The sequence below is a fragment of the Pristiophorus japonicus genome, chromosome 15 (assembly GCF_044704955.1).
Source record: "Pristiophorus japonicus isolate sPriJap1 chromosome 15, sPriJap1.hap1, whole genome shotgun sequence".
NCBI classification, from domain to species: domain Eukaryota; kingdom Metazoa; phylum Chordata; class Chondrichthyes; family Pristiophoridae; genus Pristiophorus; species Pristiophorus japonicus.
Window position 1 is genome coordinate 32,450,282 of NC_091991.1, and position 27,949 is coordinate 32,478,230.

Sequence of the window (27,949 nt, forward strand, 5' to 3'; positions counted from 1 at the left end):
TCTCGGCCAAAACGGCCAATAGCGCCGAGAAACTGGGCGGAGAGAGTGCAAATTCTAGCCCTTAGTATTTATGCTGCGCCCATATTTTAAAAACACAATTCTTTGAGTTATGAAGCCTTTATTTTGTTCATATTTATACAGATGCATACAGCAGTTTTTAATTTGCCTTGTAAATTAAACATATTAAAAAGTTATGTCTTATAGCATTTTTAAAAAGAAAAAATTATACATAACATGAAATGTGAAGAAAACATTTAGATTAATATGGATTGCTAATATCGTTACTCTGAAAATGAGAAAATATTACACTTATACCAATATAAGTTTTCCAACTCATCTACAAAAGCCATTTTGTGGCTGTGTTTTGTAACTATTCAGACCAAGAAGTCTACTTTGTTGTCATGTAACAGCTTTATTTAAGAAGTTTCAGTGACATATTACAGTCTACCTTCACTTACAAAGAATTCCACAGAAATGTATTTGCATGAATTCATGTCAGAAAGCAAAAGGCCTAGACTGCAGATTATGTTGTTTGCATTGAAGTCTATTGGACTGCAGAATAGAATACAAAAACAGATCTGCTTTCTACTGGAATGCTTGCAGCTAAGAACTGGCTAATATTAATCTACAATTGGCTTTAAGTGGCCTTTTTACTTGATCTTCAGGCAGTATCACTGCTGATGTAAACCAAAGATATTCTGAATATTTAATTTGTTCAATATGTATTTTTGTGAACATATGTGTATATACATATTTAAAATATATAAACTGGCACCCCTTGTTGGCTGGTGTGCCAACTACCTTGGCTTCAACAAGTAGTAGATGCTGTGTATAAATAATTCTTCTTTAATGTTTATTGTTGCATGAAATGTAACTATTGTCTAAGTTTATTAATTTAAATTCATAAGTGTAAATATTAAAATAATTGGGCTAAAAATGTACAGTGATTCTGTTAAAATGCAAAAGACGGAAAGAATATTCTTATGTAGTTAGAGAGGTTCTTGCTCTAACATATGTGTAGTTTTGAAGATAACATGGCAAAACAGAGAAGTGGTTTTTCCATTACAGACTTTTTTTTTTGAACTTAGTACTCAGTGGAGTCGTAAACTGTACATACAGTAAAAGGTTTCAGATGTTTTCCTTTACCAAATGTAATTAGATTCGGGTGGTATGTGACTCTCAACATTCTCCTTAGGTAAAGGCGTATACTGTCTGTGCTTGAAGCCTGCTGACCTCAGGGTGTTCATTAGGCTGGCTCCATATCCTTAAAAAAAAATCAAGAGAGAGAGCTAAAAACAACCAATTGATCCATCTCCAGCATCTGTGCAATTCATGTGATTTTGAAATAATTGCAGTGCAGACCTGGTGAGAGAATACTCTTGCAGTAAACAGCAGGAATATGTCAACAAAGCTATGTTGAACCGATAGGATTTCAAAAGATATGTTCTGCATTCAATTTACAGTCTCAATTAGCTACAGCAACTAGCTACGCTTTCCATATAATGATTACTTGATGTTCGACTGAAGTTTGATTTGCAAGGGAAACCAAATCCAGCATTAAAGCATTAAATTTATTCTGGAGGTGATTTATTGGTTTGATACGTCTCTATTAAATGCAGACAAAGAACCACAGTAATTAGTTGAAAGCTATTCAATTACCTAGGATTTAATACATTCTTAAGATCAAATACATTGTCAAGATTATTTGGCAAAAAAGGCTGTGAAATAGGTCAGGGTTGCTGCTTGCCCTTCTGTTCCCACTTACTCTTGTTACAGTGTCTTCCATGCCAGCCTTCCCTGCATTCACATTTGTTGGGCTCAATGCAGGATCCATGTGGTCCACAGTCGGGTTCACAAACAGCTGCAAAAGAACAAAATGTGGAAGTTTAATTTTTCTCAATTGGTTTTTTCCAGGGTTTAAGACTTTCTCATCACTACCAGAATAGAGGGCCTGTTAAAATTGCAGTTAATATGGATGTAAACTTCTGGTTTGCAAAATTGTTATGGAATTTTCTTTAGTAAAGAAATATCCATTCATCTTCACCTATCTATTTTATGCCAGATTTGCTTTTTAGGCTGATGTTAAAATGACAATATTGTTACATCACTTACAACTAGCGTATTTAAATTTTTTGAAGAAATCAGTGGCAGTTGTCCTGAATGACCATTTGGGCTGCGTGCTGTGCATCAAGTCATTCATTCTTATTTATTAATTAGTTTACTATTCTTTTCTGTCAATTTTCTCTCCTCTCCACCTCCCCCTTTGAAGGGGTTGACTTTTTGCTGTAGTACTTTTCTACAAGTGCCCTCCAGTACCTCACTCAAGTGGTGATAATGCATGTGTGAGCCTTGACATGGAGACAGGCTACTTGCCCTATTTATTTAATTCTTCTTATGCTAAACATGCCGAATTTAAGTTTCCAGTGCCCATGCATGTAAAGAACATTTCAAGCACAAGACAGCATTTGTACCAATATAGTTTATCACTGTTGTAACAAATTAACTGTTTCATGTCTTTCTCGCCTCCCCCTCCAGCTTTTCTCCCCTCCATTCCTTCGCATTGACTCATCATGGGATATTGTTTCATGGTTACAAGAAGCCCTTAGTTACAATGTTCCGCCTAATTTTCTTTTAGGCTGCGTGGCCCATTCAAAGTTTTGGAAAAGCCAGTCCTGGGCTGCGCTGGACCAGCAGATAGCTTCGAGAGAACGTTGCTTATTACCCTTCCCATGTTCATTCTTCATGTGTGCATCCAGACAACAGCTATCTGCAGGTTATCATTGGAAGGATCACTGCCAAGCACAATCCAATGGGCTGTATTTTCGGTTTTACCATTTTCGGGGCGGAGGCGGAACAGGAAAGTTACCGCCCGGGTAATGCCTGCGCTGAGTGAAGACATTTTTACCATCTGGGCCCTGCGCCAGGGACCTAGCACGAAGCGAGGCATTATACAACCTTCACGCCGCAAAAATGGGAACCTTGCCAATTAATGTGTGGGGCTGGGAGCGCTCCGAGAGGGGCCTTGGAAGGGGGAAAAAAAGCCCACCCCCCCCAAAAAAAAATCACAAAAGCATTCCCCAAAAAATTGCCCACACCACAACACAAATCACTATAAAAAAAAACTTTGGAACTTACCTTTTTTGCAGTTTATCTACCTCACTGCCGCCGACAGGGCTGGACTGCTCTGTTTTCCCTGGCGGTCATCGCAGGGTGCGCTTCGGGGCGTACGGGTCGAGTGCGAGTCCAAATTACTGCCGGTGTCACAACGAGAGACGTTGCACACCCGGCGCAGCTCTTTCCCGTGATGCTTCTAAGTGCCGCCGCAAAACGGGGACCGGGGGATCGCGATGGGGTGCAGAAGACCTTGCCGCCCATTTCTCGCCGCTCGGGGGTGAAACCCGGAGCACAAAGGACCCGAAAATCCAGCCCAATGTCTGTATACATGCACTGGATCAATGGAGTCACTGGATATCAGGAGCTGGGATTATTTGTCCCACCACCTCCCCAGCCAGGGCTGACTGACTCAGCACAGAGCAGGGGAATTTCAAAGAAATGAAAATCAGGCGGGTTTCATAACAACAACATGTATTTCTATAGCGCCATTAACATAGTGAAATGTCCCAAGGCGCTTCACAGAAGTATTGAGACAAACAATTTAACAGATGGACGATCCACCTCACCAGATTACATCCCAAGCAGTGAAGATAATAATCTAAAAACCTGAGGCTTTGTCATTCTGTATAGATGAAATTGGTCTTTGGCAAAAAGGCACAATGGGCAATAGCGAATCGGCAGCCCATTGCACACAGTGCCAGATTTTCTTTTCCACTTACTTCAATTCTGCTGATTCGCTATCGCCCATTTTGTGCTTTCGACGAAGACCAATTTCACCCCTAGAGAGTCTTGGAAGCACAATACACCCTAGAATTAAATTCCATTTGAAATCAGTGTTCAGTTCACCTCTGAGCACTGGTCTCAATCTCCAGCACCACCATGTCATTTTCAGACACCAAAGCACTCCGGAAATAACACCAACGTGTTCAATCATACTAATAGGGACCACAACTATTGGAGAATTAAAAGATAACAATCACCCAGAGAAATTTAAATATAATTTTGACTTTAATAACTGCTATATACCAGGAGAAGGATCACAATTATTTTATTTGTCTTCCTTACAGAATTATTTTAAAGATAAAGGGGTAGAATTTCCTAACAGCCTGCCAGCGCCCGATTCCCAAGATTATCACCGGCGAAAACTTCACCTCAAAAAATAAAAAAATCCGCCGAGCAAAAAACGTGGGTATTGCACCCCCAATCTGGTCAAAAAAGTGGAATTTAGGGTAGATTGGCCAGTTCCTAAAGAAAATGGGCAATCAATGAAAAAAAATCACTAAAAATTTACCCTGAGGCTACGGGTTGGGCCATCAGCAGAAAAACACTAAAAATAATTGTTCAAAAAACATCACAAAAAAAAAAAATCAAAAAAACATTCTCAAGACCCTTTTAAATGAAATCACCACAACAGAATTTCAAAATCATGAGTAAAAAACCAATTACTAACCTTTTTCTTGAAGAGCTACTCGCCTACCGCCTAGCTCCGCTGATCCTTGTTTTTTTCCATACTTACCTACAGGTCACCACTCAGCCAAATATCGTGCCAGGGCGATCCAAGGCCGGTGCATGCTGGCGGTCTGCTCCTCAGCGGTACCTCGAAACCACCGGCATAACTCGGGTAGAGAATTTTTTGCTTACCTGATTAATCGCCCACAATGGCCAATACCGCCCAGAAACCGGGCGGTAACCTATTGGAAATTCTAGCCCAATGAAACTAAAAACCACAGGCTAAGGCGTGCTAAGAGGTCTGAAAAGAGAAAGGCTTTAAAAATAAAAATAGCAAGATACTTACGCTTAGAGCACAGATCACCCTGGTAACCTTTAATGCATTTGCATTTGTTTCTCCCAGTGCATTTCCCTCCATTTCTGCATGGCTGCTGACATTTACCTGCACAAAAGGAAGAATAGAGTTCTGCATTGAGAGCTTCATATTTCTAACTACCCAACATATTTTGGTCACTCCAATAATTTTTACAACATGCTCAGTTTATGAAAAATATTTCAAATACAGGATGCAATATAGGAAGCACTGGAATTATTTTACCCAAGTGACCCAGGACTAAGCAGCTAACAGCCATGAGTGAGTTATGGCCTAGTTCTTGATATCCTTACCTAACTAAACTCTAGCGATTTTAGCCTTGAAAATTTCAACTGAATCAGTGTCCACCGCCTTTTGGAGAGGGAGTTCCTCATTTCCAGCACCTTGTGTGTGATCTTGCTAGTATTTAGCTAGAAGAAGCAGACTCATCCAAAGCAGTTGGGCTCAAGGCTGATACAGACAACATAAAGTTGCATGTCACTGGCAAACACATCAAGTTGACTCAACGCTTATGGATAATGTTATATAGAAGCAGCATGTATGAGGAATCACAGATCAATCACTGGATGGTACTTTGGAACATGCTGGAAGTGACCATACAGGTAGAGAAGAAGAAGAAATTGTAGGAGTGATCGGATTTGGCCACGACCTTAAGAACATAAGAACATAAAAATAGGAGCAGGAGGCCGCCATTTGGCCCCTCGAGCCTGCTCTGCCATTTAATACGATCATGGCTGATCCGATCATGGACTCAGCTCCACTTCCCTGCCTGCTCCCCAAAACCCTTTATTCCCTTATCGCTCAAAAATATAAAAAATGAAATTGTGTTTTTGATATGATAACACAAGTGCACAAGAAAAACACAAAATAATACCTTGCATAAAAATCTCCTGAACTTTTTGTTCTTTAACCCAGGCGTGATGTTGAGGTTAAAGGATTGTGTCGGGCGAGTTAACATGCAGAGTGAATTTAATAGAGAGCCAGAGGATAGAAAACCAGGACAGTTGGTAGGAGAATTTAGGTGCATGTTAAAATGATCAAGGACTTGCTTAGTGCAGAGGCTAAGTGAGAAAAGTAAGCAAGAAATTGCTGGCAGGCTCGGGAGGCTGGAAGGCAATGAGAACTTTGGAGAGTTGGGAGGAATAGAAACATAGAAAATAGGAGCAGTAGTTGGCCATTCGGTCCTTCGAGCCTGCACCGCCATTCAATATGATCATGGCTGATCCTCTATCTCAACACCATATTCCTGCTTTTTCCCCATACCCCTTGATGCCTTTAGTGTGTAGAAATCTATCTATCTCCTTCTTAAATATATTCAGTAACTTCACCTCCACAGCCTTTTGTGGTAGAGAATTCCACAGGTTCACCACCCTCAGTGAAAAAATTTCTCATCTCGGTCCTAAATTTCCTACCCCATATCCTGAGACTGTGACCCCTTGTTCTAGACTTCCCAACGAGGGGAAACATCCTCCCCGCATCCAGTCTGTCCAACCTGTCAGAATTTTATACGTTTCAATGAGATCCGCTCTCATTCTTCTAAACTCTAGTGAATACAGGCCTAGTAGAGGATGAGGTGCTGAAAGGAGAAAGATTACTGGAGGATTAAGGGACCAGGTTGAGATGGGATTTGGAGTCAAAAGCCACGCTAATTTGGGCAGGAAACAGTGAATTAGCAGCAGGTGGTGCAATTGAAGTGACGGGGAACGGAGTCACCAGGTTTTAGTTAAGCCTAGGATGTTGATAGGTTCCTTTGAAATAAAGTCATGGATGGGAAATGAACATTTTACAAGGCAATGGACAATCAATAGGAAATCCTGAGGGGTTGGAAAGGGAGAAGCAGCGAGAGTAGAGTGAGGGATGTGGAGGTTTTATCACTCAAAGAATGAAATTGATAGGATATGTATCAGGAGAGAAGAATAAGGTAGTTTGTGTTGCTACTGTCTGAGAGACAGTTGGTGTGATGGTGGATGTCTAGTATGGAACAGAGAAAGTGGTGAGCTCCCAGCACGGACTCAAGCCTGGGGTGGTGGCAGGACTGGTCCGTGGGGGACTAACAATAACTGTGGGAAAAGGCTGAAAGGAGCATGCAGTCAATTTGGGGGGGAGAGTGGAGAATATTAGGAAGAGATTAGGAAAGGAAATGAGGTAGGGGTGAGGAACACAGATGGGCAGAACAGGAATGAGAGATGGTTGTACAGAGAGGGAAAGTAGCTTGGGTCCAGAGTGGCAGCCAAATGTATACATGCAAGTAGATGCAAGGTGCAATATTTGGTATGGGGCGATTAGAGAGAGCCTTTTCATTTAAGATTTCTTGATAAATTCCACATATTAATCGCTGATATGAATTTTTCAAATGAACTTCAAGATATTTGATCATTTAAAATCTAGCATTTCAATGAAAAGATTACATTCATAGCTGGAAGTTGAAACCACACTGTGATATCAGTAAGAAATAGATTACCATATTCATATACAATTCCTTTTATATGGAGTAATGTCAGAATACAAATATGTTAACGCATTAATTACTAACTTTGCATAATATGATTTTAGCCCATTGGTTTGTTAATTATTAGAGCTACAGCATTAAAGTCATTTAAACACTTAAGTGTTTACATATTCATATTTGATACTTTCTTTTAAAGATGCAATGCTTAATTGTTTTTATTTGGTTAATCAGATTGAATTTATGCCTTTCGCCACCATGTGATCTATTTAATCATCTGGCAGTTGAGTTTACAACTGCAGATAACAGCATCAAGCTGAAGAGTAAAAGTTGTAAATCATTTGGTCAGTATCACAAAGAAACCATTTTTGTCAAACACATTACTTCTGGCAAATAAAAATAACTAAATAGAAACTAGTCAAGGTAAATGTACAAGGTTGATACTGACTGATTTCACACTGATCCCCTTCATAGCCTGGTGGGCAAATGCATTTGGCTGGGTGGAAGCAAGTTCCACCATTGTAACAGGTCGTGGTGCAGTTTGCTGAAATAAAATTAAGTTGCATTACAATTCTCAACAACAAATATTAGAACACAAGAAATGTACTTCTCAAAAGACTACCCATAAAATAACTTGAATTAATGTCTTTCTTTAAAGTCAATCCATGGCTGCATAATTATTATTTTCTGAGGCTCCAGTTGTGGCTGCAGCAGGTGACATAACTCTGATAACCCCACTGGTGAAGTGCAGGCGCCTGACACATTGGTTCTCAGTGAAGTTAAGGCATGCAAAGTGTTCCCTGAAGACCTGCAGTGGCAGTGGTCTCCTCACCCCTCTTCCCCGTATTCTTCGCTGCTCCCCCTCACCCTCCAGCCCCAAAAGCAGGCCTACCAGACCATCAGTGACTGCAATAAAACTGTTTTAAAGGCAGACAAAAGCAGTCCAACGCCAGGAAAATCTTGATCGCACTATTCAGTTGTAGAAGGCAGAAAATAGGCAAGGAAAACCCCGCAGAGGTTAACCAGTAGCCTAACCAGCAACAAAATAGCACTGCTGTAGGGTTCTTGCTGCCCATTACCACAATTTGTTGGGCGAGTTTATCTCGTAGCAGGTCAGGCGCTTGGGCAGACAAATGTCACAAAAGTGTTCCGAAACAAGCGTAGGATCCTTATTTAAATATTCTAATGAGGTTCTAATATTTCCGGTGCAGCCCTGGATGCCTACAGAGGAGCCCAATCTAATATGGCAGGTGGTGCATTTCCGGTGTGGAATGAGCGCGTGCACGCTCTCCATCATATTTGTCCAATAGATGGCAACTTTATGCCTGAAAAATGGGTGCCTTGTGATAGCATTTCTAGGTCAAAGATTCTAATCAACACCACTAAATGTCAATTTGATGCAGACAATATATTATAACTAATTCTATTTTACTGTCGGGAGAAAAGAAGTGATTCCTTAAAACACCTGTACAATTTATGCTGAATAACTAAAGGCTGAAGTCATTGCCGGCAATGTTGCTATATAGACGCTTATACTTAAAAGAAACGTCAACCTGTTTATTTTTTGCAAGGCACTTATTGTATGTTTAGGATTTATACGAGTATATCAGCTTTGAGTGAGGCTGCTAATCAGTTGCCAGATTGTAGGCAATTTTTGTAATTTCCAAGTTTGTGTGTGTCTGTCATACATAATGTGATTATTTTGCAGCAAAAACTGCGCACGGAGGAGTATAGCGAGCGTTATTTTGTGTGTACTTTAAAATTGCCCCACTGATTGTGTAATGTAAATCATTATTATTTGTAAATAATAAGCATAGGTACCAATAATAGCACTGACATTGTTCATTTAATAATAAAGTAGCCCTTTGTGGGTGAATGTAGGGCTGCAATGAGTATACTTCCAATATATGTGAACGAATAGGGACAAATGACTGACAATGAATTTCCTTGGAGCTGACTCCACACCCCGGCGTAACTTTGATGAAAATGTGGTGGAAACCTGCACTCCCAGTAAAATTACTGTCGCGGAATGGGAGCAGCTCCGAGAAAATTCTTGGTCGCGTGTTAAACGTGGTTTCCAAGGGCTTGGATAGCTCAGTGATTCAGCACACTGTTGTTTCACCTCTGGGACATGGGTTTAAATTTGCTCAGACAGATAGGTCGAAAGTCTTCTTTCTCTGCTGGCTAAAGATCCTTGGTGAAATAGGTATAATGCGTCTGGCAATTTCACAAAATTGCCCACAACCTGGCAACTGATTGGCAGCCTGGGTGACAGCACATTATTGAGTTGAGGAAATTTTGTCTGCATTTGTAGCATACAGAGCACCCTACACTGCTTCATATGTATGTGATAAAGTTACAATCTGAATTATACAATCATGAAGCATGATAACCGTTACATTTTCCTTTTAACAAGTTCCAAAGGGAGTGCAGCAACAGCTGATTGGAACGTGCTTGGCTTCTTCAATACTCGGAAAATGCCAACTCCGTCATGACTCCAGTCCAGGTTCCTGCTACTGACTTTAAATCACCTCTCCCTGTATCTATTCTGCGAGGAATGTTGCCATCTTTAAATCAGTAACAGGCGTCTCGACTGAAATTAGGAACGGGAAAGAAAGCTGTTATTTAAATATCACAGTGCTGGAAAAGCTGACAATAGTCAGTTGAGAGCAACGCATTTTGGAAGATCGTCCACATGCCTGATGCTAGACTCCCAAAACAAGCGCTCTACTCAGAGCTCTGACACAGCAAACGAGTGCCAGGTGGGCAGAGGAAATGCTTCAAGGACACCCTCAAAGCCACCTTGAAATATTGCAACATCCCCACCGACACCTGGGAAGCCCTGGCCCAAAACTGCTCAAAGTGGAGAAGAAGCATCCGGGAAGATGCCGAACCTCTTCGCCAGGAGCACGCAGAAGCCAAGTGAAAACAGCGGAAGGAGTGTGTGTGTGTGTGTGTGTGTGTGTGTGTGTGTGTCTGACCAGGTGGTGTTCTACTCCCCAGCACAAAAATACACCAAAATATATCTGAATGAAATAAAGGAAGTGCAGTTTCTTAGCCATGTTCTTCTTTTACCTTTATCGCAGTTAATACCAAAGTATCCAGGGGGACAGATGCACAACCCTGGACTGACACAGAGTCCTCCATTCAGACATCTGGGAGCACACAGAGCTAACAACATGAAACAAAAGGGAAGTTTTAATGAACTTGTGGAAATGCACTGATTCTCAGAATAGCGTGTCCTAGAAATGTTTTACTAATTCATTCATTGTTCATCTCAAAAGAATCCATTTAAAAAAAAATAAAAGATTCACTTTTCTCCCGCTGCTTGTTCCACCTCCGTTTGCCCTGCCATCCTAATGGAGACAGCAGGCAACCTGCTCCCAGGACTCTGCCAATGAGGCTAGAAAGTGGGCAGGAGCAGCCTGAAATACCTTAAAACACGAGGGTAAATTTACTCTCAGTGTGATGCTTCTCCAATTAAAAAAAATTGAAAACCGTGCGAACTTGCCCGACAGTCAGCCTGAGCCCACATACTCTGGTGGGGAGAGTGGCGAGCTCAGTCCCGATATAATCACGGAGCTCATTGGCTGGTGTACTTTCAGGCCGACTTTGCACATCTTATTTTATGTTGCACATCTTAAAAGTAAAAATTGAAAGGACTGTTATTTCGGACACTTGTACAACATAAAATAAAACGAGAGAGAAATTTTAATGAACTTGTGGAAATGCATTGATTTTCAGAATAGCATGTCCTAGAAACGTTTTACTAATTAATTAATTGTTCATCTCAAAAGAATCCATCAAAAAAAAAGATACACTTTTCTCCCGCTGCTTGTTGCACCTCCATGTAAAAGTCAGGGGAGAGAGGCAGAGGTTTGGAACATCAGGCACCTGTAACATTACTCCAGGATTCCTGCGGGATGAAGCTTGGTTTGCAGCTGCAGAAAGTACATATCCAATGTAAATGAGGTGGTATTCCCAGCCTCCCATCGCTGGGTGGGATACCCCGGGGCAGAAGTGCACAAAGAACATGGACAGTCCCATCAAACGCAGCAGCAGGCTTGAGAGGTCTGTGACTGCACCTCATTTTCCAGCCCTTTCTACCAGCACCAAGTCCTGCCAGGGGACAGGCCTGTGGAAAGGGCAGGAAATGTCAAGGATCTTGGGGCTAGACAACAGTAACACACAATCAGGAGCACTGCTGCTGTTTAGTGCTGGGGGGAGGCGGGGGGAATTCAACCTGTAATGTCTAGATTACTTCAGATGATTAAAAGAATATAAAATGTTCCTTTTGTTGGCCTACGTAAAGTTAAAAACACCACAAACCAGGTAAAGATGAACAGACCAACTGGGCAATTTTTATAAGATTCTGATAATTAAGTGGAAAATATTGACAATCGTTTAACATTTTAATTCACTTTATCCTCTGCACTATCAAAAATTAAACTTACACAACATTTAACTTTTATGTATGCCTAGAATTTTTCTTGTAGTGAATGTATTTTTAGTAAATGTGGACAAAGGCGGCCACAATATGCCAAAGTAATCATTGGTATGAACTTGAGGTAAGCTGTAGAAATCTGTGATAATTGTCCTGATTTGATACATTTGGTTAAGGTTCTTTAGACCAACAGAACAGGAATAATCTTGAGACATCTATGGTTCATTCAAAGTAATAGGGCTGGCTTTTTTTTGTTATAGGACACAGGTGAACTGGAAATATTTTCATATTTTTAACATAATACTTTATTTAATCTGCTATTTTAGCTTAAAAAATAACTAGTTTTAGTTTTATTTATTTATTTATTTATTCGTTCATTCCTAAATTTATTCCCGTGCTCCTTCAATCTTCTCCCTTCTGTAGATTGTCTGCACCACAACTCTGCCAAGAGGCCTGACAATACAGCTCTGTGACTGGCTGGTCGACGGTGAGAGAGCGCCGCCAGGTGATTTGCCTGCCAACTTTCCTTCCGTTCCCCAGGGCCACTTGAAGCAACAACTCGAGAAAAAAGGCATACTGTCTGATTGAACAGAAAACGTACATCAGTTACAGAACTGATCAATCTTTGATATGTGCATAAAAATTTGTTCATCTGATTAAACTGGGTTTAAAAAAAAATTCACACAGTTAAATGATAGTCTGTGCGCTTCCGTTTTAAATGTTACCTTTCTCACAATGAGGTCCATAGAATCCATCGGGGCACTCACAGATCTGTCTCTCTGTACAGTAACCTCCATTGCGACAACCCCCTGGGCATTTGGCTTGGCACACAAGAAAAAAAAATGCCTGTAAATATTCACTAACTAATGCACGTATAATTCTTGCTGCCTTATTTACATAATTCATAAATACATAATTTCTGATGGATGACAAATATGTAGCAATAAGAGCAAACAATTTGCTCTACACCAATTTATGTAAGCACAGATTCAGTTTAATTGTATTTTTTTTCCAAAATTGCATCTAGCCGAGGTATTTTCCTGTACTTAATAAATGGTTCCATAATTTGTGGGGGGGGGGGTTTTCAACTGAATGTCTATTTAGGCTGAAATAATGAAGTTTTAATTTTAATTTTAAATTTATATTTATAGACTTTTGTTACTGCTAACCTTTCTGGTCAGTTTTTAAAAATTCTAAGCACAAAACATTCACAATTTACACAAATTCAAATTCAGAAAAGCAAACATTCCCACAACAGGAAAGCCTATACATTTCCTGACTGGAGTGGCGAATAGCAGCAAGGAATCTTACCCTCTATAATCTTGTACTAGAAGAGTAAAACTGATTAGCTGAAACACAACTAGTTGATAGGCATAATGACATCACTGGGCCCCAATCCGCATATTTAAAAGAAGGACCCCATTTCCTTCCTGTGGATGTCCTGCTCAAAAGAGCAGGTTAAGATTGGGATATGGCGGGAAGGCAGTGGGATTCGGCGGGGGGGTTGGGGGGTAAGTGACTGGCCTCATTTTAACAGCCTCCCTGTCCAGTTTCTGCCAGGCCAGGGGACTTAAAATCAGGGCCTATGTTTCAGTGAGAAACCTCAATTTAAAATGATAAATTACAGATTAAAATCATCCTTCAGGACTATAGTTCTAATCAAAATCAGATTATGGATTATACATTGTTAAAATAAGCATCAATTTATTCATAGTCAAGGCATATCTCTGTTTGAAGTATTTAGGTTTCTATAGTGAATATTTTTTTACATTTATCATGTGCTGCATTTGTTTTGTTACTTTTTATTCATGTATTCAAATATTTAGCAAGGTTATCTTACATAACCACTCATCTGAATCAGAAAAGAATGAATTTTATAAACTTACATGTTTCAATGTTTTATAGCAAATGTATCTGAATGACAAAAGCAGCATAATAATCAAGAAAAGCCTTGTTTACCTCTTTGACAAGTTTTGAAGAATATTGCATTATGAGGTGTTCGAAGAACAACATTCCCTTCAACATCCATAATGACCACAGTGACCTCAAAAGCTGCTACCCCATCCTGGCTGCCAAGGCAAGGAAATCCAATCTGTACAACTAACATGTCACAACAGCTTATATCAGTACTGAAAATTACAAAACCATTCCTTTTCATGATCTGCATTTGCACATTTAATATATTAATATTTGACAACATTCCAAATGTTGAGAAGGAATGTTGAGGTGAAGTACTCTGCTCAGGGCGCTTCCGTCCTATTTAATATATACACCCTACCTACCCAGAAATCACTGATGGTTTAGTTGAAAAAGTAATTTTGTTGCAAGGATAGAGTCCCTGAAATAGGGCATCATCTCTTTGCCCCTCTTAGCCCACTCTGCAGATGACATTTATGGGACGTGTCCCAGAATGACTGCATTGGAAACAGTGGGCACTGTAACTTCCGACTGGCTTCCGATCTCCTCCTGATCCACGGGACCTAGACAACCCATCTCCCAGGGTAGCTTGTGTTAAAAATTAGTCTGCGTCCATACCACACGAGCAGCGTTTACCCGATCAGTGATGCTCGAGGCTGTTCTGAAAGTGGAGCTCAAGTGCCATCTACATTTTCCATGCCTCCAAAGGCAGATTGCCACATGAGAAAAATGATTTCAGGTAAGTTCTGGGAAGGGTATTGGAGCGGGCATCTGTGTGTGGGGGGGTTGCTGATCGCCAGGACTGTGGAATCTGGGGGGCTCCTACTCCTCCAGGATCTACAGAAAGTTTATTTTTAAATTTGAAGCAGTTACATTTAGCATGCGGCCATGGGGACTGCTGAAGAATCCTGAGCTGCTCATTGGGAATAAATTTTGTAGAGGGGTCTTTCAACAGGCGTTAACCCCTCATTAACCCCTTAACATATTTAAGGGGCCAAACGCCTGTTTCAGACATCCGCCCGACACACCTAAAAAATAGTCCCCACAAATTTAGTAGTGGGAGCCATGCTTGTGCAGAATGAGCGCAGTCTATCCCACTGCTAAACTGGTTTGCCAATTTCTAACCCCTTGACTACAGAGAAGTACTCAGCCTGTTCTGTCATGGCCCCCTGTGTTGCTTGTGCAGTAGCTGCTGGGCATGGATTTCATCAGCAATATTACTACAGCAGTCAAGCTAAAGAGGTTCCGGGCCATTAAGAACAGTTATATTTTTTAACTAAAGCGTCAAAGCAATTTCAGATAATATACATCATTTTCTCCTATGAAAAAGGGCAACATTTTAAACACAAAATACTCTTGCCAGACTTTACTTCCTCTTTAATTCCACTGAAAACATTGAGAAATAAGCCTGACTTTATTACCGAACTAGCCTCAAAGGTTACCAAACTATTCTACATTGTATTATACAGGACCTCACTGGTATTTAGTTCTGGATATACTTTAACCTCCTCCTTGAAATTTCTACATCAGTATTTTCTTTCAGACAACATGGCTTTTGATTTTTTTTGACACATTTCCAGATCATAGGATGAAACACAAGGGTTCAGTAACTTTAGTACAGAACTGCACTGTTGAACAAGTACTATTTTACAGTCCCAACTGTACAGGATCAAGTGAATTTCCACCACCCAGTAAAGTGATCTTTATAGTAAAGTGATTTTACCAGTAACACAATAGATCAGTAAAGTATACTGCTGTGATAAGAGAAGTCATTTTATTATAGATCATCTTGAAGAACTCTATCATTTAAATTACCTGGGATTTATTCAATTTAATCAATAAGTTCAAAACATTTATAAACATAACGTCATCCTGAACTGCTTAATCCATGCAAGCTATATTTCATTGAAGTTTGTTTCAAAGTATTTTTTAAACTCAGCAAAATGAAGAAAAAAAATCTAGTAAACATTAGGAAAGTGCTGTAAGGTTCAATGACTTCGGGAGAAATGGGAAGAAAATTGGCGGGGGGGGGGGGGGGGGGGGGAATACTTTTATTTTTAAATTACAGATTTTCTCTCTCCTTCTGACGATGCTGATTAGTGCAGACAAACCACCCTTTGGTGCCTTGCACCATTCTGTGTGCGAGCTTAACAGTGAGTGCTGTCAGGTAATGTGAAGCATGGGGGCTGGGGGTAAGGGGGCATCACAGTCAAGCCTGATCCTGTCTTCACATGCACAAACAACCTTCCGGATATAAAAGGGGTCAGAGGGTCTAGTAAGAAGGAGGAACCGAGGGAAATCCTTATTAGTCGGGAAATTGTGTTGGGGAAATTGATGGGATTGAAGGCCGATAAATCCCCAGGGCCTGATGGACTGCATCCCAGAGTACTTAAGGAGGTGGCCTTGGAAATAGCGGATGCATTGACAGTCATTTTCCAACATTCCATAGACTCTGGATCAGTTCCTATGGAGTGGAGGGTAGCCAATGTGACCCCACTTTTTAAAAAAGGAGGGAGAGAGAAAGCAGGGAATTATAGACCGGTCAGCCTGACATCGGTAGTGGGTAAAATGATGGAATCAATTATTAAGGATGTCATAGCAGCGCATTTGGAAAGAGGTGACATGATAGGTCCAAGTCAGCATGGCTTTGTGAAAGGGAAATCATGCTTGACAAATCTTCTGGAATTTTTTGAGGATGTTTCCAGTAGAGTGGACAAGGGAGAACCAGTTGATGTGGTATATTTGGACTTTCAGAAGGCTTTCGAAATGGTCCCACACAAGAGATTAATGTGCAAAGTTAAAGCATATGGGATTGGGGTTAGTGTGCTGACGTGGATTGAGAATTGGTTGGCAGACAGGAAGCAAAGAGTAGGAGTAAATGGGTACTTTTCAGAATGGCAGGCAGTGATTAGTGGGGTACCGCAAGGTTACATGCTGGGGCCCCAGCTGTTTACATTGTACATTAATGATTTAGACGAGGGGATTAAATGTAGTATCTCCAAATTTGCAGATGACACTAAGTTGGGTGGCAGTGTGAGCTGCGAGGAGGATGCTATGAGGCTGCAGAGTGACTTGGATAGGTTAGGTGAGTGGGCAAATGCATGGCAGATGAAGTATAATGTGGTTAAATGTGAGGTTATCCACTTTGGTGGTAAAAACAGAGAGACAGACTATTATCCGAATGGTGACAGATTAGGAAAAGGGGAGGTGCAACGAGACCTGGGTGTCATCAGTCATTGTAGGTTGGCATGCAGGTACAGCAGGCAGTTAAGAAAGCAAGTGGCATGTTGGCCTTCATAGCGAGGGGATTGGAGTACAGGGGCAGGGAGGTGTTGCTACAGTTGTACAGGGCCTTGGTGAGGCCACACCTGAAGTATTGTGTACAGTTTTGGTCTCCTAACTTGAGGAAGGACATTCTTGCTATTGAGGGAGTGCAGCGAAGGTTCACCAGACTGATTCCCGGGATGGCGGGACTGACATATCAAGAAAGACTGGATCAACTGGGCTTGTATTCACTGGAGTTCAGAAGAATGAGAGGGGATCTCATAGAAACATTTAAAATTCTGATGGATTTCGACAGGTTAGATGCAGGAAGAATGTTCCCAATGTTGGGGAAGTCCAGAACCAGGGGTCACAGTCTAAGGATAAGGGGTAAGCCATTTAGGACTGAGATGAGGAGAAACTTCTTCACCCAGAGAGTGGTGAACCTGTGGAATTCTCTACCACAGAAAGTTGTTGAGGCCAATTCACTAAATATATTCAAAAAGGAGTTAGATGTAGTCCTTACTACTCGGGGGATCAAGGGGTATGGCGAGAAAGCAGGAATGGGGTACTGAAGTTGCATGTTCAGCCATGAACTCATTGAATGGCAGTGCAGGCTCGAAGGGCCGAATGGCCTACTCCTGCACCTATTTTCTATGTTTCTATATCTATGTTTAATCCAGCAGGGGTCACTGTACAGGAGCTGTGGCCAAATTTACTCTCCCTTCTTTGCCAGCAATGCTGGGGCCAATTGTTGTGCTCAGCTGTTGCCCAGACTAAGATCATCTAACTCAGCACAGACCAGGGGATCAGACTTTAATCTCCTCCAATCTTATGGCTCAATACCACGCCAAGCAGTGTGTTTATTCCCCCCCCCCCACATTTTTTATTTGACCTTTTAAATCTACCTGCATTCAGTTTACCTTGTTTCATTGTTAATTATGCTCACGTGAACATCTTTTTACCAACTAAAGCACGAGAAAGCTGCTTTATGGTTTTGTTTTCCAAAATGGTTCTTTATCGTACAAGTAAAGCAGGCAGGTGGTAGTTCAAAAGTTCAGACATTTAAAAACAAACAATGTACTTAATACTGAAAGGAAGTGAGGAACACAAGATTTACTGACCTGTGGCCTTGTGAGAGATTGTAGCTCGCAATGGAATGTTCACAGTTGGATCTCCCATAACATCTTTATCCAATGACCGAAGTGATTGAAATTCATAAAAGTACAGAGCCTGTAATGATCATTTATAGAGCTAAAATTAATGTTTACCGATGGTTCATTTTTATGTGAACTTTACTTTTTTTCAAGACTTTGCAAATGAATTCTTCAGTAATTTTCAAATCTAAAAGGGAGCACAACTGAGAATTTCAAAACACGTCCAGTTTGTGCAAATTCAGATTCTGAATGTTCCCTCTGTTTCTTTCAGGTAAGTGCATTTTTGTGGTTATGAATATGCATGGGCCTTACAAAAACATGAAGCTGAGGTTCTAGATGGCCCAGTGAGAGAATGTAGTGCCTGCTGTAGTATTGTCCCAGGTTGAAACCCCAATCTGTGCTAATTTAGCTGACCTTATCCTGGGTAGTATAGGGCTAGGGAGGGAGGAAATAAGAGAGTCAGTGTCTCCCTCCTAACTGCTATTGAGACTCCTGCTGGAACTCGCACAGGTGTATATATTAAAGACAGAGTTAGGTGGAACGTGATGCCCTTTACAGTTGAATAGCTCACCACACTCACCGTCTAGGGTCGCATATGAGTAAGATTTTAGAGGGTACTTGTGCCTGTTGTACTGTACCCCAGCAAGAGCCACCACTTTCATCAGAAGAGGGGAAAAACTGGTGAAAAATGTGTGAGGGGATCCAAATTCAAGGTTTGGATTCAAACATCTGAAATCCAATTCAGATTTGAACAGGACTTTTCTGCAAATAATACATTCCAAAACACAAAGATCACAGTTATTGATTATAAAACTTTTAATCATTTAGAACAGGAAAGATTAAAATAAAGGTTAGGTTAAAATGATTTTTTAAAAATAATTTACTAGTTATACATCAGGATCGATTATATTTTTTTCACTGGAATGGCTCAACAAATCTCAACAAAAGAATCAAACTATTCATTAAGAAGTCTGAAAGAGAAGATGCATGAATTCTGCATTAAAAATCAAGTTATGTACTATAGGGCACAACTTTATTCATCATCATAGGCAGTCCCTCGAAATCAAGGAAGACTTGCTTCCACTCTAAAAGGGAGTTCTCAGGTGACTGTACAGTCCAATACGGGAATTACAGTCTTTGTCACAGGTGGACAGACAGTGGTTGAAGGAAAGGGTGGGTTTGCCGCACGCTCCTTCCACTGCCTGCGCTTGCTTTCTGAATGTTCTCGGCGATGAGTCTCGAGGAGCTCAGCGCCCTCCCGGATGCTCTTCCTCCACTTAGGGCGCTCTTTGGCCAGGGATTCCCAGACGTTGGTGGGGATGTTGCACTTTATCAAGGAGGCTTTGAGCGGGTCCTTGAAACGTTTCCTCTGCCCACTTAGGGGTCGCCTGCCATGTAGGAGTTCTGAGTTTGACCTCAGAAAGGCTTTTGACACGGTTAATCGCGAGGGACTATGGAGCGTCCTCCTCCGTTTCGGCTGCTTACCCCAAAAGTTTGTCGCCACCCTCCGCCTGCTCCACGACGACATGCAAGCCGCGATCCTAACCAACGGATCCACCACAGACCCAATCCACAACTTTATTAAACCTAAGATGAATGCTTATAGTGAGGCCACTGAATTTTCATCATATATTGATGCAGAGCATTTATGATCATGTTGACATTGGTCCTCCTGCTAAATTTTGATGGGGAAAGGTATGATTATCAGAAATTCTGTATTATGGTTGTAGATGGTCTTTCTATTTCAAATTCTTAATCATCTATGGAAATACAATAATTCACACATTTAAATTCTTACAGAAATACTTGGAAGTGATATGCATTTTTTTTAAAAATTGAAGTCTGAAGAAAGAAATACCAAATGGCATTGCTTTTGATAGAACAGTCGTATGAGATATCAGTTTCAGGTTTCCTTTATAAATCAGATGATTATATGTTTTTTCTCGTGAAATTTAAAAAAAAAATCAGAGGACGATTAACACCCTGAAGTGTTTACAGGTAGTAAACTCCCATTGGGGTTCAGGTGAAATCATAAACTAGAAGTAAAACTTGGATGCTTTACAATGCCATATGCATCCCAACATCATTTCTGGCTCATAATAGAAACATAGAAAATAAGTGCAGGAGTAGGCCATTCGGCCCTTCGAACCTGCACTGCCATTCAATGAGTTCATGGCTGAACATGCAACTTCAGTACGCCATTCCTGCTTTCTCGCCATAACCCTTGATCCCCTGGATATCTCTATTTTGTATATTATATACACAAATGCTAAGTGGGTCGCAATATTCTATTTCAAAATAGATTGACAACTCCAAAGCCAGACTCTGTCCTTTGAAAAAAAAAGAAGTTTTGATGTGTACCTACAGTACCAGTTACGCCTGCAGGTAGCCTTACAAAATGGCTGATTTTCATATTAAATCTGTTAATGGTAACGATAGGATGCCAAAGGCAGTACTTGATATGAAAAACCCATTACTCTGAATTGTTCTGTGCTGCCACATACTGGCCACCTGGAAGACTTCACCTTGACTCACTCATGAATTAATACATTTGGCAAAAGGTGATTTCCTTCCCCCCCCCGCCCCCCCCCGCACCTCAGCCCCTCACTGAGATGAATGGGGGCTAGATACCTCCTCTTCCTCTCCACCCCCACCCCCCAAAAAAAACATAGAAAATTATGATGGGTGATGAGCCCCTGCCCCCATTCCCCCACCCCCCCGGCTACTTGTGTGTCAACGAGGCTTCCATTAATATGGGTTTTCACATTCCTTCTGCACCCACCCTCCGTTAACAAAAAAACTCACCCTTACCCCTAACCCTTCCACTGAAGATTTTGGGGGCTCTAGGGAAGGGAAGTTTTAGGTCAATGACACTCTGCTGATCTATGGGCCAAACTCGGGCTGGTCTTTAGCTCCACCGGTGCTCTAGGACCAGTGAGATGATTTAAGGGCCAGAGAGAGGGCAGATAAAGGTATTAGGGGAGCACAGATAGATTCATGAAACAATGAAACAGACATTGGGAGCCAGAAAAAGACAGATTGGGGAAAAAAAACGAGAAAGTGATATTGCACAGTGAGAGATTGGGGGGAGGGGCAAGTATAGAGAGGGTAATTAAGAAGGGCAGAGAGAGAAACTGATAGGAGAAAGTGAGACTGTCAGCACAGTGATGCAGATTAGTCTTGTTATTTGTTCTCGGGATGTGGACAATACTGGGTAGTCAGCATGTATTGCCCATCCCTAGATGCCCACATAATGTGGGACTGGAGTCATATGTAGGCCAGACCAGGTAGGAGTGACATTTGTGAACCAGTTGGGCTTTTATGACAAGCTAGCAGCTTTTAATGATGAGCCTACAAATTACCAGATTTATTACAATTTGCCATGGTGGGATTTGAACTCAAGACCTCTGGGTTGCTTGGGAAACAAAGACACAATTTGCACGGACAGAAAAAAAGTCTGAAAGATTTGAGGACAGAGAGAAATTAGTAGGGCAGCAATATAGATGAGGTGCAAGAGGAGAGATGTGGCAGCGAGAAAAATAAATATTCTGGGACAAAGGAAGAGATTACAATGAAAGACCGGCAAGTTGACAGACAAAAAATAGATCAGGGCACAGACAGAAAGGTAGGAGCAAAAATATAAATAGATAAGATTCATTAAATCTATTCTAGGACACTGAAATAAGGAGACACAGAAGAGACTATGGTTGCCAACCCTACTGGATAGTCCTGGAATCTCCAGGGATTGAAGACAACCCGGGAGAAAAATACATTTTTTTTCCATTTTCTGTTATAAAAATATTGGAGATGGGAAAAACGGCTGTTTGACTGACAGTCAAGAATTGTCCAATCGGGTAACGAAGAGTCGATTTGCTTTTTGCAATTGGCGCAGGAAGGCAGCGTGGCATAGGACGGATGTGTCGGGCGAGCAATGGTGGGAATGTGGGGACAGGCGAAATGGTGGTTATGTAATGTAACCTCCCAGAATAGATCCAACTACAATAGGGACAAAGAGCAATAAAACAACGATCAGGGAGAGTCACACTTCACCAAAAAAAACGATTTAAGAGAAAGTACATCTTCGAGAATGAAAGGCATAGACACAGAGAGCTCACAGCGACCCAATTAAGAAGATCCAAACATTAGGTGAGCAGAGGACTCACTATTAGCAACAGCACAGGAGATCTACTAATTATATATTGTTCTGATTCTGGATGATCAATGTCCGTATTTTTGCTTTCCAGACAGTTGGTCTCAGATGGCAGATATACTCCGTGTAGCTGATACAGGAGGAAGCCATACTGAAAGATTAATGATTGGGACATTGTCACTGCCGGTTTATCAAGAAGTAATTAATAGTTGATTACCAGAATGTTTTACAGCTACTTTATATTTGGAGGTAAATTTTACAATTTAGAGCATATCTAGCATCAATTTGAACATTTAGGAAATTGTGTGGTCTTGAACAGGACATGCTGAACCTTGCAGCCAAATTCCTGCTATCTGCTACATCGCATGGAGCTCTACAGCAGGAGCAATAAATTGTAAAATGTATCCCTATATAGAGAATAATGAGGCAAAATTACCAAGCATTAGTCTATTAAGTCATTTAGATAACAATTGTAATCTATTTGAACTTTTCTATGAACCCCTTGATGAGATTACTGTCTGAAAGGTAATTTCATATGTCCATTATTTTTTTTAAAATATATGCTCTTTTGGGGTGAGGGGGGGGGGGCGGCACAGCATGTTAGAGCATCGATGCTCATTCCATACAGACTAAATTCCTAATTTCAGCCATTAATAGGTATGCACATGCCATTTTTACACTTGCTCCACATTTCCCAGTCCTCTTCCTTTTCAACAGATGTGCCATTGTATCGGTCTACCCACTCCATTCCCCTCAATAAGATGGATCTTTGCCCTTCTGGTTACTATGTTTTGGCAAAATCTCACACATATTGAAAATATTCTCTAATAGAAAAAGAAAAGGTTGGAAATACACAGTAGGCAAGTCAGTAACTGAAGAGAAAACAGGTTATGACATTACAGGAATGCAACCCTTTATTAGAACTGAAGACTGAAACATCAACAGGCATTTTACTAAAGTTGGAAAAATTGAAATGCGAACGGGGTGGGTGAAGAGAATAAACAGATACATTAATCACAGAGAGGGAGTTGTGATGTAACTCAGACAGTAAGCAGTGGTTCAACAGGTATGAGTGAAGGCAAGAAGATCAGCAGCATGGAGTGAGAAGATTATTGGGAAGAAGTATGAGAAGTGGAGGAGGAATTCAATGGCAGTTAAAATAGCTGAGAGGAGCAAAAATAAATGGCACATACTCAAAGAATTGGTGCTTAGGCTTAATTTCTATTTATGGAAATATGGATGAGATACAATTACGATTCTCTTCTGATTTGTATAAATCTGAAGTAAAGATCGGAATGTACTGCTGTTTAATCCCTAGAATTAGAGACAACTTGCTCTATGGTTACAGCATGATCCAGATCATTAGTCTTACTCTATCTGATTTCATCAGGTGATGCCAAGAGCTACATGGCTGCAAAGTCGCTATATTTGGTTATGGAAATACTTAGCACTTACCATTATGTTTAAGCCATGTTTATCTGATTTTGTTTATATGTCCCAAGAAGTATTTTGGAAATTTTAATTATTGCCGTGTGCCAGTACAAGTGCTGATTAGAAGCCTGATCTATATCTTTCTACTGTGATGATGCCATGAATGCATTTCTGCCAGTTTAACTGAAGTTAGCGATTTTAAAAAGTTTTTCAAAATCACTCATTCGCTTATCCTAATGAGCCACATGAATCTGTGATGAGAGAAAGTTCACATCATGTGGAAAGGTTAATCCAGCTGTTGAATAGTAATCATCACGGATAAGTCATAAGGCTGAAGTAGGCCATGTTTCATGTCTCAAAGTCTTTGTTCTTAAGCCCCTAAAGATAGCTTTGAAGTTCATGACGAAAACATCCTAATATGCCATTACCCCCAAGCTGCTTTATTTTCTGATTATGATCATATGGAACAATAATCGGTCACTTGTAAATTTTTGGCCAAGAGAAAAAATAACTTTCTTAATAAATCTTCAGCCATTTAGAGTCAACTAATCCAATAGAATTTAACACGCATTACTGAATACCTATAAAATGCATTTTAATAAAACAGAAAATGGACATCAAATTTCAGTTTGTTCCTAGGATGTAGTTGGACCATAAAGCTCCCAGAAGGTAACAGCCTACCTCTAATCCCAGAGTACTCCTTTCCTTCACTAGAGCACACATCCAGTCAAAGGTAAAGCCATGGGTTACTTCCTTTTTTGTTGAGCTTAATGACCCTGGATACCTGGTTCTTTACGTATTCCTTGAGCCATGGCATGAAATCCCAAAACCCAGTCAAAAACAGCAGAGTAGCGATGGGATTTATCTACTATCCGGTTACAATATTGGACCACCTCAAATGAGTTTGAAAGTTAAAGAAACAGCATTCCTCTTTGTGGGTTGCTTTGAGTATTATTTTTGAAACTGAAAGCAGTTCTTTGCATAACTTCTGCTAAAATAAACATAAAATGGAATACAGTATTTATTTTAAGACCAACAGTTAAACACGGGATGTATTTACTTCTTGGTCAGAATTTGTAGTAAAATAAAACTTAAAATAATTCACTAATTGTTGCCTGATGTATAATTTAACATTTTAGTTTTGGAGTCATTTTACTACTGTGTTACTATTTTGTAAATTTATGAAACACTTTCTCCTGAAAGAAGATTATACCCTTGAAATCATTTAAAATACATATATATATATATTAAACATACGTATATATAACATAATACACAAATATTTCTATATATTATATATATGTAAAAAGTAATCACCACAGTGTTGTTATATAGTGTGTGTGTGTGTGTGTGTGTGTGTGTGTATGTGTATGTGTATGTGTGTGGTGTGCGTGTAGCCATTTAATAGTCTGATTTTACTTTGTTTTCAAACTGCTGGTTTCCAGCAGGGCTATCATAGTAAATGCCAATGATCACCTTGCTTCATGTTATTCATGCATGATGGCATTTAGACTGAAGAAATATGATTGTGTTGTAATTATTGAAAGTTTGTCACGTGATAATTAAGCGATTACCTGGAAATAATAAAATTAGTATATTATTACTTAACTTCTATACTAAATCAAATCAGCCCCAACCTTTGAACATTGTTAAGCTGTGAAAATGTCATAAAAATTCTATTACCACATAAATAAAAGAGAATTCTAATTCTTCGCTACATTTTCCTTTCCTTTAGAGTGCATGTTTTCTGTTTTTGATACCCTATAACCCAGCTATAATGTTTGCCATATAAACACCAAGTTTGTGTCTGTATGATGTACAGTTCCAGTGAAACCAGATGTAGACCACAAGATAACTATCAAACCTTCTTCTGTAGGCAATAAACTCTAAGTTTGGCAGAAGTCTGAGAAGTTTATCACTGTTATTTTCTGTTAGTAGATGGAACAGATGGCTGCCACATGCATATTGTACTGAATAAAGTGGTATCTCCTGGGCCCATTGCTTTAATCTTGGTTGGCATGCACAACACTAGGATGCAAAATACCACAGTGGAACATGATAAAAATATTAAGACTTTAAAGGAGTTCATTTTCAACAAGAACCACTTTCTGTAAAACAGCTTACAAGCTACAGGCAAAATTCACATCCACATTCAAGCTGCACTGGATATAAGCCACAAACAAGGTATTTCTTATGTTTGGTGACATTACAGCTGAAAGGACAAGATTCTTTGGTGGGGGGTGGGGAGGGGAAATGATACAATTACATAACAGCACTGGGGCAAATCGCATCCACAAATAAAACATGAATCGAAAACAAAACAAAATTATATACTGTATGTAATAAATACCAGAATTCATAATTTTTCATACTGATTATTCATACCTGACAGATACAATGACAATGTTAAAGAACAATTTGTAGTAAAATAAAACTTGAGCAACTGTCAATAACATATTGTGAATATTTATTTACAATTTCATATTGTTTTCAAACTACCGAATAATATTTTTTCTTGCAATAACTAACAAGTTAGGAATTTTATTTTCAACAATACTAATTATCTAAAACACTCCGACAATATCTGTGTGACTGCCTTTACATCCATAAATGTGTGGTACAGTTTTCACTATGCAGAATCAGTGTCAGTATCGAGAATAAAGTCTAAAGTTGAAGATGCTTCAGATTTGTATTCAACTGCTGATGCACTAAAAATCACTCCAAATCCTCTCAAAAAGTTATGTAAAAATGAAATGCAATCTTTACTGATGCTAAAGATTGTGTTTACAATCTTTACTGGTGCTAATATGGTGCCGTTGTAAAACACACCATTAGTAATGCATGCCGCACATTTTTCAAATTTCTCGCAACAGATCAATGTTTTGCCACCTTCGTGTGTTATTAAGTAGTCACATTTTCACCACTGCTTAAATTACAGAATGATAAAGTTTCCGCCCCCAAGAAAATGCAAAGCTCGCAGGCAAAACTTGCAGACATAATTAAGTCTTGCACTGGAACAATTGTTGTGAAATCGTGTTGGCTTCCGATCCTTACCTGTCCCATCGCCTGCCAGGTGAAATTGATGGCCTGGATGTTGACTGGAATCGCTGGCATTGTCTGTTGGGCTTTCCTGAAATCATGAGTGAACGGAGCCATTTTACCGTCGGAAACGATAAGAATATCCTCTTCAAAACCTGAAATCATTTCAGGACGATTAAGAACTTAGGCTTGATATGGTGACATCAGTTTGACGTGTTCTCCACCCCGGCAAATCAGCTGGATACCAAATCGTCAAACTTGTCATTTGTCAATTCGATAGATTTCACGAATTTCGATATGGTGGATCATTTTAATAATTGAATAACACCATTTCCCAGATGCTTAAGCACAGTATTGACATTATGAAGCAATCACAGCCTGTAACAAAGACCGCTTCAGTTTCATAAAACTATTAGGAACATAAATCACTCATAGAAAGTTTCATCCCGTCTGTTGCCCCATCGGTTCAACACACATTTGTGGATAGCACATGCAATCTTAACATTCAAGATCAACACCGAGCTACGTATTCTGAAACGGAATGTTAGATTTTGCTAAGAAGCGGGAATGAGTGCTTCACAACATGATGCACACAAGCCATGAGATGTAACTCCAGGGTTGAGGTGGAGGGTAATAGAAAAATAAGCAGCTAAAGCAACTTTCGGGGGAAGCACCGGAGACACTGGGTGTGCAAAAGAAAAAGTTTTCACTCAATTTCCATTCATTCAACATAACTGTGCACTTAACATTTTAGCAAAATGAACTTCACACTCTCTGGTCCCATCTTCAGACGCTGGCTAACCTGTTTGGTGGGACCGCCCGCACGTAACACCAAACACTGCCAAAGACAGCACAAGTGAGGTTTGGAATTAAAATTTAAAAAGGGAACAGCAGGCGTCTAACTCGCTCCCATCGCCTTTAAAAAGCTTTCACTTTAAGTGGAGGAAAGGTTTCCGAAACATTACCTGGCAGCGGCTGGTTAAGAATTGTGCTCACCTATCAAAACGCGGGCTTGGTGAGCATCTATCCACATGTTGAGGCTGCCTTCAGGTTGAGTGGCTTCAGTCAGAGAGATGAGAAGTTTGACCGAAATGCAGAGGTTGACCATTCGCACCAATGTCCTGGAGCAGCCCATGCTCGAGGCGTCCCTTCACCCTGTCTGTGTGTG

The 27,949-nt window shown here is 40.3% G+C and overlaps 1 protein-coding gene across 1 annotated transcript; it reads right to left on the reverse strand.

Annotated features, from left to right (window-relative positions):
• Positions 1–205: 205 nt before the first annotated feature.
• Positions 206–27,949, reverse strand: wif1 (wnt inhibitory factor 1). Its single transcript, XM_070901606.1, has 10 exons — positions 27,778–27,949; positions 26,797–26,936; positions 18,129–18,237; positions 13,786–13,926; positions 12,552–12,647; positions 10,458–10,553; positions 7,831–7,926; positions 4,910–5,005; positions 1,766–1,861; positions 206–1,264 (listed from the first exon to the last, which is right to left on the reverse strand). Exons 1-10 carry the CDS (start codon positions 27,914–27,916, stop codon positions 1,143–1,145), a joined length of 1,131 nt encoding a protein of 376 aa, XP_070757707.1. The 5' UTR covers positions 27,917–27,949; the 3' UTR covers positions 206–1,142.

What these genes read in the sequence shown, in the direction of transcription:
- wif1 (XM_070901606.1), bottom strand. Translation starts at nt 27,916, where the DNA reads ATGGGCTGCTCCAGGACATTGGTGCGAATGGTCAACCTCTGCATTTCG. An exon ending in TGGACCTCATTGTGAGAAAG is followed by an intron (nt 10,554 to 12,551) that starts GTAACATTTAAA and finishes TCATGTTGTTAG; the next exon opens with CTCTGTGTGCTCCCAGATGT. An exon ending in AGGGGATCAGTGTGAAATCA is followed by an intron (nt 5,006 to 7,830) that starts GTCAGTATCAAC and finishes CCTTTTGTGCAG; the next exon opens with GTAAATGTCAGCAGCCATGC.